The 20,139-nt window shown below is 34.3% G+C and overlaps 2 protein-coding genes across 3 annotated transcripts in view; one reads left to right on the top strand and one right to left on the bottom strand.

The window, feature by feature from the left end:
* The window catches only part of LOC121407022 (apoptosis-inducing factor 1, mitochondrial-like), a 28,720-nt gene extending 25,695 nt beyond the window's left edge, over positions 1-3,025 (top strand). For both annotated transcript variants that reach the window (XM_041597926.1, XM_041597919.1), the window contains 2 exons: positions 405-548; positions 2,348-3,025. In XM_041597926.1, the coding sequence (XP_041453860.1) occupies positions 405-548; positions 2,348-2,428 (225 nt within the window). In that variant the 3' untranslated portion in view covers positions 2,429-3,025. The remainder of the gene's footprint in view (positions 1-404; positions 549-2,347) is intronic.
* Positions 3,026-3,589: 564 nt separating this feature from the next.
* LOC121407036 (protein phosphatase methylesterase 1-like) lies at positions 3,590-20,095 on the bottom strand. Its single transcript, XM_041597940.1, has 13 exons — positions 19,978-20,095; positions 15,136-15,244; positions 14,416-14,508; positions 13,565-13,674; positions 12,818-12,975; positions 11,755-11,845; positions 11,279-11,344; positions 10,395-10,536; positions 10,071-10,131; positions 8,315-8,380; positions 7,183-7,292; positions 6,581-6,648; positions 3,590-6,086 (listed from the first exon to the last, which is right to left on the bottom strand). The coding sequence occupies exons 1-13, from the start codon at positions 20,055-20,057 to the stop codon at positions 6,068-6,070; spliced, it is 1,173 nt and encodes a 390-aa protein (XP_041453874.1). The 5' UTR covers positions 20,058-20,095; the 3' UTR covers positions 3,590-6,067.
* Positions 20,096-20,139: the final 44 nt, after the last annotated feature.

Below are 20,139 nucleotides of genomic sequence, written 5' to 3'. Positions count from 1 at the left end.
ACCCTTTATATGTTGCTCTGTTTATAAATTATGTCTCTTTTTTATTTCATATGAGTAAAAAACTGTTATATTCTCAAATTATCATGACTTGAGCGACTTATGAAAGAGTATACGAATGGAGAACAATGGGGTCAGTGTACGAAAAAGTTAATGATTTTATGGAAGTGCCAGTGAGACATAAAACATATTGGGAGTTTCAACCTATGTTTTATGGGCACTAAAATAATGATCACTGCCCTTGTCAACTCCTGAACAAAAAATCTAATGATATATTAATTATTCCCACCCCCTCTCACCTTGGCTCTTTCTCTTTTTTTTAAATTTGTCTGTATCTCTGTCTCAATGTCAATTGCTTTCACTTTCATCTATTTCACATCCAATCTTCTCTTCTTGTTCTACCACAGGCTGCGGTAGAATCTACCCCAACACCTACGGCTCCAACTACCTCAGAGGATTATGGGAAGGGTGTGGTATTCTACATGAAGGATAAGGTGGTAGTAGGCATGGTGCTATGGAATATCTTCAACAAAATGCCCATTGCAAGAAAGGTAGGGATATCATCATGCTGTTAGAAAATACCTTGCTTTCAGGAACCAAGATGTCCCTGTATAAAGTCTGTTGGGAATTATAGAACTCCATATTCAGTGGGTTAATGCAGAGATGCCAACCCTCCCGATTTCATCGGGAGGCTCCCGAAAATTCATCCCAACTCCCGCCCTTACGATTACCATCCTTATCCTCCCGAAATTACGATTTTTTTGAATTGATCAAATTGGATTGGAAGGACATGTATCGTCTGCTAACTTTAGCATGTAGTAACTCCATTACGTTCACTGCTACTAAATTCTTTGTGTTAAAGGTAGACAAATAAGGAGCAGCGAAAAGCTGGTGCATGTGATATGCCCAACGGGAATCCACTGTGCACCAGGCCGGTAGGCCCGGCTAGCTTCGCGAGGCGTGTGCGCTCGCGGCCACTGGATTTGTCGAGTCGTGCGGTGGAATATCGGTGTGTGATTTTGGCGTATTGATGGGTTGATATTGACACGAAATGGCGGAAAATCAACAAAAGAAGACCAAGAAATGGTCTCAGAAGTATAAGACTGAATACAGTCTCCAGTACCTGTGTATTCGGAAGTCGGAAAGAGGAATTTACCATGCATTTTGCGCAACTTGCAGCGTGGACATTTCAGTTGAGTACGGAGGTCGTGATGATATTCGGAAGCACCGTTCGGGAGCCGGAGCAAACGGCATAGGCCTACGGACATTACGAAGACAAGATCTTCGAGCTCCACTAGTACCCTGTTGACTTTATTTCACCAAGCAAGGGACCAGCGCTGAGCTTTTCTTTACTGGATTTATAGTGGAACATAACCTACCTATAGCCGATAGTGATAATTCCTCCTTATTAATTATTATTGTTGAACAGGTACTTCTTTTGTCCTTTCATTTTTTTTACATGTAAGAATGCATATTTGATATTTTTTATGTTAAAAAAGTGGGAACAATTTTTATTTGAAAACATGTGAAATGCCCCAAAATAAGGGTCAGATTGCACCAGAGAGCATCTAGAAACCCAGAGCTTCCAGGGCCCTAAGGCGGGCCCTGGACCCCGGCCGCAAGGGTCGAGCGCTCCGCGCTCGAGATGTGCGCTACGCGCACATAATTTGGTGGCAGTTGCAAATCCTCCCTAATTCTGATTTCCAAAAGTTGGCATCTCTGGTTAATGCAATCACTCAATTTGGCTTTGGGTTGGATATTAGTACTTTTTTGTGTTTGCTGTCAAATTCTTTTTTGTGTTGTCAAATTATATTTCATCATTCAATGTAATTTAATCAATGTTATAAATCTGTCTTTTTTTGTATAATATGTATTACACTTCAAGTCGGGATTGCACTAAACCAAGAGCAGGGGGTATTTTTTGGGGGGTTTAATGTTACTGTTATATGGACCAATAATGGCCTAGTAGAGCCAATCCTTTACCATTAAAGTAGTGAATGCTGCATAGAAAGATATTGTTTCATGATTTAATTATAAGTGATTTAAAGATTGATTGCCGTTTTACTCCACATGATGAGCTTTTCAAAGATGTATATTTTAAAGCAGTACTTTTGTGAGCAGTAGTTTTCTATGGTAATTACAATAATCTGAAGTCTCAAACTTGCATCTGATTGTCAAACAATTCACTTGGAGTATAATAAACAAAGCAATGCAAATGAAATACCTTGCTCAGGGCATATTCGCCTTATAATAGAAGTCAAATCCACAATGCATTTATTTGACTTTTCTTTTTAAGACATCAACATCCAGTTATCTCTTTTTTGCTTGTTTATTCTTTCATCCATATTAGGTGATCAAGGAAGGAAAAGAATATGACGATGTCAGCGAGCTAGCCAAGCTCTTCAACCTCCATAAATCAGAAGAGAGCTGATTCCCTCCATATAATTCAAATTAGAATTATAGTAGAGAAATATAAATTATAATTTTGGAGAATTATGTTAAAATGAGTATGCCAGGCCCCGGTTTCACAAAGCTTAGTGATTGACCATTATGTGCAAATGAAGCATACAAATCAACTGCACAATTGATGACTGAGCTTTGTGTTACTGGACACTTTGAGAGTATCATGCCAGGGATACCAAAACCCTATGGGATATATGTGTATTAAATACTGCCATTGGCATGTAAAGAGTGAAGGCAATTACTAAAAGGCTTGTAACTTTGCAGTGGAACGAACTTGTAAAAATGAGAATGCCATAGGGCATTTTCACATTTTGATAGTCAGTTGGAATAAAATGAACCATGTTTGAAGCCAATTAATGGAACTTAAAAAGTCATTGTGACAATGATTGTTGGAAATTCAACTTTAATACCTCATAAAATCAAATTTAAATTGTCGTGTGAATTTATAAACTTTCCAGTATGCAAGGTAGATTGTTTTAATAGGCAAGATACTCCCTTCTCTTATATCTTGTCCAAGATTCATATTCAATAACTTCTTGAGCTACTTCTCTTAGATTTCCTTGCCTTATTTCTTCTATTTGCACTTTTCGTTTCTCTGAAAAAGAATGTCATAGAAAATTATGAATGATTTTTGAAAGAAGGAATGCATTTGATACAGCACTTTGAAAATGTGTGCATATACTTGCCAACTGTTCCAACACCATATAGGATATTCTAGAATGATCCATATATTTTATCATTCATGATAATTTGTTCCTATGACTTACCAGGTTGGCAGTTATAGCGTGTGGTCCCCAAGTCATGAAATGACAAATCATATTGTACAATTCTAATTGAGGATTGCAAGGTAAAGATGTGTTGTTTAACATTAAGATTGGACACCTTCAATTCAGGAAACATGATATTTTTTGTTATTTAATAGAGTATCATGTCCCGACGAGTATTCAGCAACAGCATTTATGTATGATTATAATTGATGGTCACTATCATGTGTTTTGCCAATTCCGTGCCTTGAGTTGAAGTATTTGTACAATGTTTGTAGTGATACAATCTATTGCAATGTATTATATTTGTTAATCACTTAAAGTGGTGTTCTATTCCTGCCTGGGCAATCCTTGTTAATTTGACATTTGACCAAAATAATTCATGAGATATGCAATTTGCATGAATATTAATATTGGTTTCTTATTCATTTCCCAGAAGTGCCAATACCAAGAAGTATGGGATTATTGTATAGGAATACACTAACAGCTAGACCAATAAAAATATTAGAAACACGATTGTATCTCACTTAAAATTGATTCTAGCCATTAGTGAATCTGTCCTTGTAGTCAGTTTGTTTGATAATCAAACATTACAGTGAATAGAATCAATCACATCCAACCACTTCATAAATGCATGCATTCAAATTGAATCGAATCGTATGGGACAAGGAGGAAAACAAAATAAAATATACATGTAAATTATAAAAAAAATAATCTGTGATCACAGCTTGTGTCTGCTTGATCACCCTAAATGCTTGAATCTGCTTGAATCCAGAAGGCAATACTTCATATATTTTAACATAGCTGACAGCTTTCTGGCTCTGAACAGATAGTATTCTCTTTGAGAATCAGAAAGGTATTAAATCTGTAAACATAAAACAATTCTGTTTCTCAATGAGCCAATATATATATTATGAGTTCTTATTGTGTGAGAACTGAACTGTGCTACAGTCAGAGTACATTTATAAAATGTACACAGGTATATTTGATGAAAAGAGATTTTATTGAATAAAATCAAGAGAAATGCTATCAAATTCATTTGCATTGTACATATCTCCTCATTTGTCTCATCAATGCTATAACAAAAGTAATATAAATAACAATAATCATGTACATAATATTACAGAATGACAATGCATGTCTTCTGGCAGACAATGCAAATTCTTAGAATTCAAATTTAATGAGGAAATACTTCTACAATTTCAATAAATAGTCCAATGCCATGCTGCTTCCTAACACTTCTTCCAATCATTGTTTCTTTTGTCAGACTATTTCCAGCAATTTAATTTAAGTAGTGGGTAGTTCATTTTTTACCTTAATCACACAAACCACAGCTTTGCAATTCATATCCAGATGTCTGAAATTAAATTTCCACATAAATTTATCGCAACTGCTCTGCACTTGTTACTAGGCCCATTGTGCCAATACCAAAAACATTTTGTAACTTCTTTGATTTCATTGAAAAGCCCAAGTAGATGATCAACTTACAGAGAATAAATTCATTTTCGATGTATGAAATTGATTTACATTTCATTGTAAATAGTAGTAAAAAGAAATGTGTGTAGTATCACTAGCTACTGTTTCTGTCAAAGTTATTATTCCTTATAATTTATGGCAACTACATGTACCATGGTAAGATGTAACAATGTAACAGCCAATCAAAATCATAAGAACTCTCAAACAATTTCTTAATGAAATACTTCTCATCATTGGACTAAGGATTGTTTCATGCAACGTCCTGCACACATTTCTTCAACACAAAGGGCATGCATATTCTACATTTAAAAAGAAATCACTGCAATCAATACAAAAAATGTTATGGATATCAAAAGGCAATGTTTTCTTTACAATCATTTCCTCCAGGTGACAGTTTCACACTTGTATCAAGAAAAGTCTATCCAAGAGAAATAGTTTATGAATAGCTTGGGCCTACCATCAACATTAATATTTCCAAAACCCTTACAATATTTTGGTACTATTTGCATGTGGTATTAAGAGTACAAGTACAAATGCATTTCATATAAGCCATTTTCGGGCAAAAACTTGAATTCATGTTAAGGAAATTTTGTCCATACAAAATAGATAATTCCTTTTTTTATTCTTCGCAAATGATATTTGATAAATGACTTCACTCTTCTATTTCTTTCTCAGTCTCCTTTGAATGATAAAGGATATTTCAAATGTATTTTCATCAGGCTCTAAAGCAGTAGTTACAGAAGTTGAGATAATAGTTCACTACTTTCAACCAAATCCCACCAAAGCATGCAGCAGCCACCGTGGATAAAAGTAATCAACTGCTCACAGTCCTCTGTACTGACTGACAAAGAATGAACAGGGGAGCATTTCATGAAAGGACTTGCCAGACATTTTATCCGACAAAGTTTGTTTCATCTGACAGTTACCTCAGGAACTGTGCTTCTATGACAATCAAAATCAAAGAAAGTTGTCATATCCGAGACATTGACAGACAATTTTTTTTTATGAAATGCTGTAGTGGCTTCCATACAATAATCATTAAAGATAATCTTGAGAAGAATAAACTTTTACTTCAATCTGATAGCCTTCTTCATCCCCATCCTTCCCTAATTCCTGAGACATACAGCTGGTTTCTCCATTCACTGCACATTATCCAGCATTTTTCAACTAGTAAGCAATATTTGCTATCATGTTACTCCTTTATGCTGTCCTCCCTCAAGGTATAGTCCAGGAAATACCAGAAACTTGCATTCATTTCATCTTGGACGCCAGCATCCTATGCTTCTCAAAGTATGATGACAACACTTCTTGCTCAAAACAAGATAACAGAATTTTTGTTGAGTGTGACCCATCTTCAAGAAGACTCATCAACAGCAGGGGAAAGGTCTAGTGGAATACATGAAATTCAGATTATATTATTTGGTATGAATACAATATACATTTTAATAATATATTATTATATGTAAAACATCCTAATTTTTGTTTTATTTTTGTATAAAAGTGCTTTGAAACTTGGTCTTCATAAATCATTTTATCATTATAATCATAATATACTCCCTAAAATATACATAATATATCATAAGAATCTTGATCTATAAAAATGTATTTCACTCGAATAACCATGGTATAAGCTTTTTGTATCCAAGGTTGCTATCATTTACATGTACTCTAACACAATATAGATGGAAGATGTTTTCTTTTACTTCACTACACCAAAATACTCATTATCACCATTCCTTCTGTACAAGTTGGACATCTTCGATAAAGATTTTACAGTAATTTTAAAAATGTGCTGTTCATTTCATTTTAACCTGCTGTTGTTGATTATTATGGTGTTTAGGGGGTAGTGTTTTAAAAACATCAATGAGGATCATACTCACTGTTCAAAGCCGCCAATAGCCTCTGCAAACTTGTTTCTTGTTATAAAAGTTGCAAGAGCATCAGCAACCTATCACAAACAAACAAACAGACAATACATCAAATACACTTATCTTGTGAATTATAATTTTATAAAAAAATGTTTTTTATAAGCTTTACACCAATGGCTAAAGATGAATAGTAAATCACTTCAAAGTTCTTTTACAAAGAACCTAATTTGTCTATCTTAAAAAAAAACTTTGTTCTTTCTAAATAATCTTGAAGATATCCTGTTGGATGCCTCAATATGTAGAAGTATGTGAAGAGACACATGTGGGGCATATTAATGTAACACATAAGAGCACTTATTGACTTATTATCTCACCTTTTTACAGATAATACAAGACAAGGTAGGCCTATGGTTAAGTCTATCTTTCCTCAACGAACATAAGCTTTGAGAAAAGTAATTTCATCTGCATTTACACACGTAATCACATAGCTATTTGTTTCGCATTCTAAACTTAACTCTTTAATATTCCACACAAATAAATAGCTCTCTGGAATTTATGTGTATTATTTAATACCATGTCAAGAGATTATTTATGGATGAAGGGTAGTTATTTACCTTTTGTGGTTGGTCTTCATGTACTGCGTGACCACACTGAGGTAAAACCTGCATCTGAAACTTTCCTTGCATCTGACCAATGGTCAAGTCTTTGTCCAATCTGTCGACACCTAGGAAAAAATAAATACATAGTATCTCTTTATGTCACAATAATAATATTGGCTGGGTTGATACAGCAATTTTTCCAGAGTAAACAAAGTGTAACTATTATTGCCTCAGCTTTAGCTTTAACTGATGCTTAATTTTGAATTCAAGGGATTAATCTTGCAAGGTTACCTTTTCACCTCAGCTCAATGCCGATAAAAATGCAAAATACAATCACCCTTTTACTGAAACTCACGATAAATTTTGACTTTACAACCAATTTCCAACAATACAACTCTGAATAAAAAGAATTCATGTAATTATAGCCATTTTTGCTGCCTTATACCGGTGCATGTATTTTCAAGCATAATTTATTCAAAAGAGCATTGAAAAAGGGTAAAATTTATCAAAAAAGAGACAACTTATGCACCCTTGCCTTTGTGAAGAACCAAATGACAAATGTAAATCAGCTATTTTTGAAATATTTTGGTCAAATTACAACAGAGAGAGAAAAAAAGAAATATCCAAGGACGGAGAGAAAAATTATGAAAAGTTTGAAAGTAAAAATAGGAGGGTGGAGGAAGAAAGTGAAAGTGATCGCCAGAGATTGATCAAAACATAATCACCCTTAGACTTTGACCTTTTTTAAATCAACTATAGGTACTGAGGCCACTTTTAAAAAAAGTCAGTCTTAACTCTTTTTAGTAATCTTTAAGATACATAAAAATTTTGAAAAAAAGCTTTAGCATTCATGTTTCTTTTCAAGATTCAAGAGATTCAAGATTGTTTATTGGTCCATGAATGCTAAGCATACAGAGAAATTTAGTTTCCAGTGGCTTTAAACACATACCATATACACAAAAATGCAAAATAAAATATATCATAACAATCTAACTCTACAAAAACAAAACAACTTAGTGATAACTTTTCTGCAATAGAATGGTCAAGAAATTTCTGCATTAGAATAGTCAAGAAATTAAACTTTGCTAAGTATTGGCTATCATAATTTAAAACTGCTAGAGGAAAACTACAACCATATGTGACTCACCAGCTAATATGAGCATCTTTGGAACATTACAAGAAAGAAAGAGATTTGACATTCCTCTGAACCAACCTATAAAACAATCAAACAACAGGGAAGATAAAGAGGATCATTATCAGTATTCACATGACAATAATAATAATAATAATATGTCCATTTTTATAGCACATATACTCAACTGCGCTTGATCATATAATTACCCATGCTGTAGCAAAGCTGCCTTACAGACGCCAAAGCATTTAAGGAATAAATCCTACCAGGTACCTATTCACCGTAACTGGATTGAGTGCAAGGTCAATGTGGATCAGGAACATAAGCCATGACTTGGATTCAAACCCACAACCCTCTGCTTCAAAGTCCAGAGACAAATCCACTGGGCCACGACACTCCACAAATGATGTGAGCCCTGTATCACAGAGCTCAGTGCTTGATCTTAGGATTGATTCTTATTATTGACTACACTTGTCATTATGTGCAAATTAAGCACAAGCAGACAAATCAACTGTACAATTGGTCGCTAAATGATATGTTACAAGACCCTGGTGTAAATATACATTGATGTTTGGTAGCAATTAATTCAAAATGTCTTATTCTTACAAGATATGAGAAATAAATAAAGACAGGAGTGCATGTACATTATTATAAAATAAACTGTATCACATGATCAAAGACAGCCTTATGGGAATGCTCTGAAAGTTTCATCAAAATCTTCTGATAAACAAATAGCTTTTTGTTTATCAAAGTCTGATAAACAAATAGCTAAAACAACAAAGTTATTGAATTTTGAATTTTAGCAATATATTGTGAAAACAGTTATATGCACATCGTCATGAATATTCATTAGATGGGCTCATGATGTCCCATCCCTACTTTCTTCTTTTTTAAGTTATTAAGAGTCAAAAGGGGCCTAAGCTTTCGATCCTAGCAGAATCTTCTTCGGAGGCAAAATTCGAGTTATTACATGGAATCATAATCTTTTCATACATGTGTGAATGACACGTCTCCCTTATAAAGAAATAAGTTGCATCAATGAATATCTAATGCACTTAATCAGTTGTAATTCCAATATTTTTGGTTCTTGAAGGAAAAGCAATCGAATATAACCTAATATCACTTAATAAAATAAAATAGAACAAGTGGAGATATGACATCAGTTTGCTCAATGAATATTCATGAACACATGGCTAGAACTATTTCACTGGAATAATGCATATCTTTAAAATGCCATAACTTTGTTATTCCTTGTCGGATTTGGATAGAATTTTCAGTGTTTTGTTTGTTATTGTATAATGAAACACTACTTGCTCCACTCTTATTATCTCCGAGGGCAATAGAGTTAGGATTGAACGAGATTTTTTTGTTCAGAATAATGTAAAGATAAGGATCAGGGTTTATTTAATTTTGGAGGTTAGAGTTTATGTTTGGCATAAGATGCAGATTTTCCATATATACATTAGTTATATATTATACATTAGTTCAGCTTGCATATATTGAATTTGCCTGTCTGTGTCACACTGAAGCATAGGCTGAAAGCAATCACAGTCACAGAGATGGCTCTCATTATTGCCTTTTTTTAGGTGTAAGTAAACACTATTGTGCAAAATATCAAATGCTCTGTGATTTTCTTGCCATTTTTGGGAGGGGTATCATTGAAGGGTTGTTTGTTTACAAGTCTGCTATAATTAACATGTAGATATTCTGCTTATGATTATAATTCAAGCTAACACATTTCTTTCATGCTTCAAGTTAATCATATACTAACCTGCCCAATACTGTTCTGTTTTACCAAGGTCTATCCTCCATGTGTATGGAGTATGGCTTTCCTAAAAACAACAAACAGAATTAATAAGTTTAAAACAAACAAACAAATCTACCTATATATGTCAATCTTCACCTTCTCTGGCCATTTAATAATGATTACCGGTATACATTTAGAAAAAGAGAAAAAAGACTAAAATAAAAAAATGGCCCTAAAAGATCTTGAAAAAAAAATGAATACCACACCTTCCATTAAAAAAAAAACTTGTATGGACAGTTTATCAAAGGATGAAGTCTTTGCTGGATTGAAATTAATGGTGTCCTGTACCTGGCTTGATGAAGATGCAGCTGCTTGTGTTGAACTCTGAGGCAACGTCTCATGTGATTCTCCTTCTTCTGTAATAACACCATCCATAGACATGCTAGGCACTGGTGTATTGACTTCTGTGGGGTTTTGTGACTGTACACACCTATTGAAGATAATAGAGAATCAGAAAAAAAAATTGACGACTCAATTCTATTTCATGTTTACTAGTAAATGTAATTATTGTGATCTGATCATTTCTTTCAATTCTTGACTGTAATTGCAAATAAAAAATAATTCCTGTTTTTCTCGCCCAATCAACTGACAGAATTCCAGTAGCTTATTACAGAAGACTGTAACTTGAAATTGAAATCAATTTAATGAAACATCACTGCAACAAGGATGTGAAAAAAAAATCCTTGATGTTTGAATGATAGAAGTAAAGAGTAATAAAAATTGTAAAGAAATTATTTCAAAGACAATTTTGGAGATTACTACTTGATATTGCTATGAAATAAATAGTTATTTTCTTTTTATTGTAATAACTAATGGTTGTCACTCAGTGAATACGATATATAAGCATTTACCATAAGTATTAACAATATAACAAAACTTCCTCAGCAAGCCTTTAAAATTCCATTATTTTAATTCATTTTCAATGATACCCAATCAATTTTTACAATTTGTGTTCTAGTAACATCCACTTCGCATAATACAATACCTAGACACATTTGTACAGATTAACTGAATTGAAATTATTTATTGATTGCTGCGACATATATGCATTTCTGACCTGTAATAATGGTAGACAGTGTACAATGAACACTAGAATCATTACTTCGGGTATATGTCTCCAAAGCTATTCTATATCTTTCATTCTTATAGATGTGGGATTGAACTGAACTTACGGTTTAACTTGCCCAAGCATAGAAACTCTTGCTGATTCTACATTTCTGATTTGACCAGTTTTAACTCTGTCATGAAAAATGGGGAAATAAATATAACAATCACGATGGAAGAAGTATGTAATATAAAACACTATTACACAAATATGATCCCAATAACAATTCATTCATTGACCATATGCCATACATTCATTCAAGAAGATAATTAATACAGACTATGATTATCACAAGAATGAATAACTAACACTAAGTATTTATCACTGTGCCACCTCCTATTACTCTCCTGGGTAGGAAGTAGCAAATCAAGAATAATGAGTGCCTTACAAGGCCTATCTCCAATTCTTAAGTTTCTGCTTATGTTCACCCACAAATATTGTACGCAAAATTGATACTAAGTACCATATCAACATAAAGAGTGTTTTATTTTACACTCAATAAATACATAAATAGATCAATATAGGAATAAATAAGGTACATACGCCCATTCTATTGCATATTCCAGGGATTTGAACTGTTTTGGTCTACCTCTTAAGAAGCTTTGCATAGACTGAAGTGCATCCATTGCTGTACCTATAATATAATCAGATATCAAAATATCATTAAAAGGAAAAGTGAATATTCATGGTTTTGATGTAATATCAATACATGTCAACGTTGGAAGCTAGACAAAGAGAATGAGTAACTTTCAGAAACTGAAAATCAGAGATATTCCTGAACAAGCTATTCATTCTTTTTCAAAGGCAGTTTTGTTAACAGATGAGGGATTTGAGAATTATTTTTCGCTCTTTAGAAATGTATTCACAAGGTAATTTGTGGGTGCAATGATAGGCTAATCACTTTTTTTAATTCTCCATGCATTTAAGTTGATTGTGGGATGTCTCCCATAGAAGTTATACCAATAAGAACATTGTTTGATGATAATAAAAAAAAAAAAAAAAACATAATTTTACAAGTTTATTTGCAAAAATAAATTCTCTTTGGGCCACATAAATCTCTTTGAGATACACATAATGTGATATCACAGGAACATGATCTGAAAATTGCTTTAACTCATTTAATTATAGATATAATATAGAAGGTCAATTTAGGCAAGTTTAAAGATAAATTCCAGTTTTGGAAACGATCTCAAAATGACTTTTTACAGAATCTAATATAATGACCACCCAAGTGTCTGTTTGTATGAATAAAAAATATGTGCCAAAGGATTCTGGGAGAAATTGTGTATTTGCTAAGAAATAAGAAAAATAAGCAAGGATTCGGTCACTTCCATCGGGTCTTTATTCCAGCAATAATACACTGTCCCACATGTGCCTATCTGTGTTGGTGATCTTCAGTTTGAACATTTTTCAGCGTAGATTTCAAGATTTCACAAAATTCAGTTTATGTAACTGTACCAGATCTAGATCCTCGATGATATTCTGACAAGCCTGGTTTTACATACTTTCTCATGAAATCGGTGATTACTGCAACTACTGGCATTTCTCTTTAACAGTATTTTGAAACAATGGTTTTGCAGTGATCAAATCTTCAATGAATATTTACCTTCTACAACATCAATGACCACAAGGCCAAGTAGAGATGGAACAAGAAACTTGACAGCTGTATGAATAGCGATGGCTCCGCCCATACTATGCCCTACTAAGATGATTGGAGGGCAGTCATTGTTTGGATACATCTTACCTATTACAGCACCAATATCACTGAGAATCAAACCAAATTTACAATAAAGTTATAAGAAAATACATATCCCATTGATCCCTATGTGGGCCAAGTCCATTGGGAAAGGTGTATTATATTGATACTTATTAAAGCAAATCACGATCAAACTGTTTAAATCTGAATAGGGATATCTACATGCATCTCATTCACCTTCTAAAATGTGAAATGTATATTATGGGTATATCTAATGTTTTCTTTCACACTTGTCTATCAATTGACTATGTCCTATTCTTTTGCTTTGTGGTTAATAATTTCTTCTTTTTTATATATATGGAGTAAACATAGCCCCAAATTTACAATGTCATTCCTGAAATAAACATCCACTTTTTAGGGTTTTATTATATATCAATGTCTGAAGCTACATGCAGTCCTTTTCCAATACCCCCCGGCCCCCCCCCCAAAAAAAAAATACATGTACATGTATACACTGTTGTATCCAGGAGAAAAATGCAGAAGGAATAAGACAAATAGTGTAGCAAAGTTGTTTTTTTTTCAAATGTAAAATGTCAATAAGACTAGAATATTCAATTAGCCACCGCCCCCTCAATACCTAGTTAAATGATAGCTCACCTGGCCAGAGTATCGGCAGAAAGGTCCTCACAATGGGATGTATGGGTATCTCCATGCCCTCTCATATCCATAGCAACTACTCTACAATTCACCATACCAGTCAACTGTTGCTATGGTTACAATTAATCAACAATGGAAAATAACTGAGTAGAATTTTTGTCAAAACAGTTGGGGGAAAAATAAATCATAATTGAATTTACATGGAATAATTTTACATACTACTTAGTAAGTACTAGACTATATAAAATTTTGAAAATTATTAAGCATTAAAACTCAAATTGGATTTACAATGAATCAATGTTTATTTTGCATCATATCACATTATTGTAGGAAAACAAAATGCAACATTGTCCAATAGAGTACCGAAGTGTGACGTCAGTAGCCATGGTGTCATGGCGGGCTGGTTCTAAACAGAGTCGCAGCTGACGATCGTCTGTACACTTTGACTCGTCTGAAAAATAGGTTGCAAGTGATCAAATTCGGATAGCAGCCATTTTCTCCTATGAGAAACACATGCTTTCATTCGGCGGGTTCCTTTGTTTATAACCAGGCCACTATGACACCATGGCAACTGACATCATTGCTTTGGTACTCTACAAATTATCTTTTTATGCATTGTGCACAACTAGTTTATATTTTTCAGAGAATACAACACAATGTAATTTTAAATCTTTCTTTTTTAATATACCTTGGAGGACAGAAGTTTTAAATCAACAAAAAGGTAAAAAGAGATTGAGAGAAGACAAGTAAAGTGGGTCTCCCACCAACTCCTATCCTCCAGCCTTTGATACAGTTTCCAGGTACATGTAACTATTCCTATTGATTTATGTTATGCGAAGTTGCCAACTTACTGCAAGCAAAGCCCATGAAAGAGCTGAATGTCCTCCACCATGGAGAAAGAACACCACTGGACCTTCATTACCTTTCTTGTAAACTCTAAAACTGTGCAGAAGATAGTCAAGGATCATACTCTCATTTCATTACTATCATTTTACTTACTTTGAATAACATTTTCATATCAACTAGAATAGAGGTTTGGATACTGACTCTATGATCTGACTGAGGTAACTATTCCAGATTCCCTGAGCAAATTAAACAGTACAATTAAATATCTAACCTACACACCTGTCAATCCTTTAAAGGAAGAAACATAGGTGCAAGTGGTGAGGAACTGTGAAAAAATAATAAATAAAAAAAATGTATTTTTTATCCATAGGCATAAGGCTGGTGTGAAATGAAATTATTCAAGGAGGCAATTTCTCTTCTTTCTTTTTTTTTTACCTTAAACAAAGTGTAGAACTGAGGGAGAAAATATAGTCTGCTAAATAAAATTTTAAAACTCTCATTTTAAGCAGATTCATTAGTAAAATGTGTCTGTATATTTGACAAAACTATCTGCAAATTAAACCATCAATTGCCTCTTTCATTTGTAAAGTGGGTTTGGCTCGCTACTGTATTTCTCTAAACTGTATTGTATATCCCCACTCACTCCACCAACAGACCCCATAACAAAACATGAACAACTTCTTCCAACTGGTTTTGTGACAGATAATTATTTTTGTCAAGGATATATCATTGTCATTGAGTACAACATCTTCACAGCTGTCAAAGTAATTGCTCCATGGCAAGGGAGTGAAGTCTCGTTTCCTTCCAATTCCATGAGGCTTACCACCCGAGGGCCTAAATAAATCACAATGAGAAGAGATTGATGTGTATCAAGTATTGGTCAAGATGAAAAGGCTTTGAACAGTTATTTATGCAGCAGGTGACTAATTAATTAGATATTGTTACATTATTTAAATATAGTTGAAACTGAGCAAATAACGGGTCACTAAATGGGCAAGAACTGGTATCTGGGTTGCCTCTTAAAGTCAAGTATAAATATTAGCACCCATGGCACTTAAACAACATGGGTCTATAACACTTGTTCACTGCAACCACCCTGCCCATGAGAAATCATAGAAGAACCTTCCATATGAACAAAGATTAATTCAGCTTAAACTTCCCACATTAGCATATCGCCGTGCGCGAGGAGATATAATTGAAACATACAAGTTATTTTAGAGGTATGACTAGGGCCCGTCTTATGGAAATCCATCAATGACATAATTTTTTCTTTAGGAAATTTGCAAAATGTCCTTTGAAAACAAAAAGAAGCATCTGAATTGTCAATAAAACAATGAAAGTATGAATATACATCATATCTAGAAAATATTTTAAACAAACATGTATTTTGAATGATGACGTTGCTGGCTTTCAAAAGTTAGGTTGATTGGATAAGTCGTAACTCTTTGTAAGACGGGGCCCAAGAGGTATTTGGGTCAGGTGCATGGGCCTACCAGAGGTCATAACAAACAAGTGGAATGCCTCTTGCAGCCTCGTCAGCATTACGCCATTCAATATACATATACTGTGGAAGTAGTGCTGACTGTAAAAAAACAACTATTGAATAGTTATTTACAAAAGAAAACACAATTCATGTTCATGACCCTAAATGACCTTTGACCTTGGTTGTGTGACCTAAATCTCAAGCAGGATGTTCAATGACACTTTATTACTCTAATCTCTTAGTTTCATGAACTATACACAACAACAAAAAAAGTAAGTCCCCCACCCCCCTTGAACAAACATCAATAATTTCCGAACCAATGCGAGTATATATTTTTACATGAGCATGTAGGTAATTTTATAAGCTATCCTCTAAGTATCCTCTAAGTAAACATATTTTACGTCATGCTTCAGTGAGCACCGTCAGAAGGCAAAAATGTCACTTTTCAAGTCACAAGCCAAATATCATTACCTTGATTCCATTTTATTGGAACTAATTACACATTCTCATCATGAAAAATAGTCAGAAGGCTTGTAAAAGGTACAGTACTTTCTAAAAGACGATACAACTCTTTTGACTAAATTTCACGGTTGAATAAACACAAGGCCAAATTTACTATAATTGGATTTTTTACACATTTCTATCAATAAAAATGATAGAAAATGATGATTTATTGAAAACAAAAAAATAAGATTTTCAAATATCATTGGCATGTATCGTTTCATTTTGGTAACTAAAAATGATCTTTTCTTAACTTATGTTCATGACCAATTAACATGCTTCAATGATTCAAAGGCGTTTAATCAAACATTCACGCTTGAATGAACATGTGGAATAAGATTAGCTCTTTTTTACTTTATTGGAAAAAATGCAATTTATAACTGTGGATATCTGTCACAAACCTCCTTGCATGTAGTTCATTTGATTTGATTTTTATGAAAATCCTGATGTTTAATGCATCGGTGAGCACACAATATTAGAAAATTATGCAAATAAGAAGAAAGTTCAAGGCCTTGGCCCCACTCTGTGCTGTATCGAATGGTTATTTTGGTGTGCGCGCCTTTTGGATAGTGTTACTCTGAAGCCATGTTCGAAGTTTCTTGAAATAACTGTTGGCAAAAGTAAAAAAAAACATCCATGAAACAAACCCTCATTTCACATTTGTTAAAATTTTGACTTCCTCTCTCATAGACTTGTGCCTATTAATATGGCGGCTCAGCTACAGCCGGGGTAATAATATGATACCAGGTATCAAAGCGCAGTTGAGTATATGCACATAGTAACTGCGCTATATAAAATGGACATATTATATGTTTAAGAATAAGTAACCCCTTATACAATATGGTGGAACTTTTTTTCAAGGCTGTCTTTAGCAATGCCATTTGGCAGTAATGTTTATCCACCTATGGTCAGAATACTGTGCAAAAATGAAATTGATTTGTTTATCTATGGATGAGTGAGCATGCATCAAAGAGAAAAAATTGGTATTTTCAATGTCACAGACTTATTTTAAAGGGTTATAAAGTGAATATTGGGGGCAAATTCGGTTTCAAATGTGACTTTAATTGCTGCTGTTTTTATTATACATCATTTCTATCACCACACACTTTCCTAACTTTAAACATTTTCATGGTTGACCAAGCACATTCAAAAACTTAGGAATGAATACTCTTTAAACTGTATAAATACATTATTTTCCTAACAATTTCTCATGATCGGTTAAATTTATGGACAAATCAGTGGTGAATCCAGAATTTTAAAATGGGGGATGGGCATACATGTATAACCAACATCTTCAAATTTTAACATAATCTAACAAGTTGTAGAGGATACTACCATAAACCCCCTATGATGATACGTTACAATACAGGGGCCGCAGAACAGTTTTCAAAGTGGGGGGGGGGGTCAGCTGACCATGCAAAAAATCACAATCGTATGGTCATTTTTACACATGCTTTTGGAAAAAAGGTGGGGTGAAGCCCCCCCCCCCCCCCCCCCCCCCCCCGGCCCCCTGCAATACATTGTACTCACTCAACCATGAAAATTGTATGTGGAGTGGCTAAATGATGGATAGTAAAACAGCATACCACCATAAAATTCACCTAAAATCAACTTTTGCCCAACATTGTATAATTTGCACAATCTGAAGAATGACTCAATTTTTTGTGACTTTAAAAAAAATTGTCACTTTTAATTCAATCTTTAATTACTCATGCGTGACTCAACCGATCAATCTCATTTTTCACCAGGAGTTGCTTAATGTGAAGAAAAATACCTATGAAATATCATATCTCAAAATAATTCCGTTCAAAAGTTACAGCAATTTGATTTAGGGGGGACTTACTTTTTTTATTGTTTATAGATCTTCAACTTTTAAAGTTATGATGGCAATACAGCAAATACCTCCAAAATGGCCAAAGTTTGTTGACCATAAATGACCTCTGACCTTAGTCATGTGGCCTGAAACTTACACAGGATATTTGCTGATGCTTGATTGCTCTTATATTCAAGTTTCATTCACTAGATCTATAAACTCTCACAGTGATGATGGCAATTAACTGATTCCCCACCACAATCTTAGTTCATTGACCCTAATGACCTTTGACCTTGGTCATGTGACCTGAAACTCACAAAGGACGTTCAGTGATACTTGATTATTCTTAATTATGTCCAAGTTTCATGAACGAGATCCATAAACTTTCAAAGTTATGATGGAAATCAAAAATATACCCCCAACATGGCCACAATTCATTGACCCTAAATGACTTTTAACCTTGGTTATTAAGGAAGCTTTCCTATCCACAACGACTTAAATAGTTAAAGATCCCAACTCTGGCATATCGAAGAGTTAGGGGTAATATAATTGAAACATATAAACACTTTAATACTTATGATCAATGTACAACACTTAGTCTTGAAGAAAAATATAGTGAACATACCAGAGGTCACAGTAAAAAATTGTTCAGACCAAGGACAAAGACCCAGAAATATAGGAATTCTTTTTATGTTAGAATACGTAAGACATGGAATAGCCTAAATAATGATGTTGTCACTGCCCCCAAGTGTGCACAGTTTTGAAGCTGCCCTGGATAGAGGCTGAAACAATGAGCCAATAAAATATGACTACGAAAGCCCTGTTCCTGGAAGTGAGCCAGCCATCTTGAGGAGGAAAAACCTAACGTTAGAAATGAATGCAGAGGCATAACATGCCTACATTCAGAAACTTCCCTAGGTATCCCTTGGTATCTACCAAAGTCTATACAATGAAAAGATTGGACACTTCATGGACTTTGTGTAGTGCTTTGTGCCGATTGGCATGTAAAATAGTCAAGGTGCCTAGTCTTTCCCTTGTCATGTCTTTGAATGATAAATTGCGCACCCTCTTTAGGCCAAAAATTGATGTTGTTGCAGCATCAACAGGCAGCGACGTCAAGAGCAAAAAAAGATGAGGAACAGACATGACAGAGAGCTAAAATAACAAATGGACTTTTTTAATCTTGTCCATCGGTAAGTCAAATGGAACAAATTGATTAGATTTTAGATTTCGTAGAAATTATTTATTCCGTGCAATCGCATGGAATTTATCTGGACTCCAGGAATCTCCAAAGTAGAAGAATTAGCTCATAAAGAGAGTTGCATGCATCATGCATCGTGCCTCGATTTTCCGTGCACGGCAGCATGAAAATGAACCCTTGACTCTGGCAGTGAGCAAATTAAAGTAGGATGGGGGGTCGGGTGTCCGGACACTTTATATTTTTGAAACCTTCTTTTTTGTCTTTGGATTACACAAAAAAATAAATTCAATAGTTGTAATCATCTTTTGTTTTGTTCTTTATAATATTTCCTAACATTTTGTACTAAAAATTGGTGAAACTTCACTTGTGAATTTTTCCAAATGACTTTCTAAAATTGATCGTCCGGACACACGACCTGTCCGGACACACAACAACTGGGTACCGAATACGGTATAGTACCGTACTAACACTGATTTGAATATATGGGTCACCCCACAAAAAATAACCAAAAATACAAAGATCTTGATTCCTGACATTTATCCACTTCAAATGAGCCTCATATCACGTACCTTCCTCCTGGCACACCTCTCGGAGGCATTGGTGGTAATCTACTAGTATTCTTTAGCAGAACTTGCTTGTTCAACGCCATTTTACTCCGAATAATTCCAGCTCTATGAGTGTGTGGCTGTGCTCCGGTACGTACGGTACCTGCTAGCGCCTGGCCGCCGCGC

Source organism: Lytechinus variegatus, chromosome 1 (assembly GCF_018143015.1).
Source record: "Lytechinus variegatus isolate NC3 chromosome 1, Lvar_3.0, whole genome shotgun sequence".
NCBI lineage: Eukaryota > Metazoa > Echinodermata > Echinoidea > Temnopleuroida > Toxopneustidae > Lytechinus > Lytechinus variegatus.
The sequence above is the reverse complement of the archived record's forward strand: the minus strand, read 5'-3'. Positions and strand labels throughout refer to the sequence as shown.

Coding starts and splice junctions, on each gene's coding strand:
- LOC121407036 (XM_041597940.1), bottom strand. CDS start 20,057: ATGGCGTTGAACAAGCAAGTTCTGCTAAAGAATACTAGTAGATTACCA. Junction 11,846..12,817: donor GGTCATTGATGTTGTAGAAG/GTAAATATTCAT, acceptor ATTATATTATAG/GTACAGCAATGGATGCACTT. Junction 8,381..10,070: donor AACAGAACAGTATTGGGCAG/GTTAGTATATGA, acceptor ATTGTTTTATAG/GTTGGTTCAGAGGAATGTCA.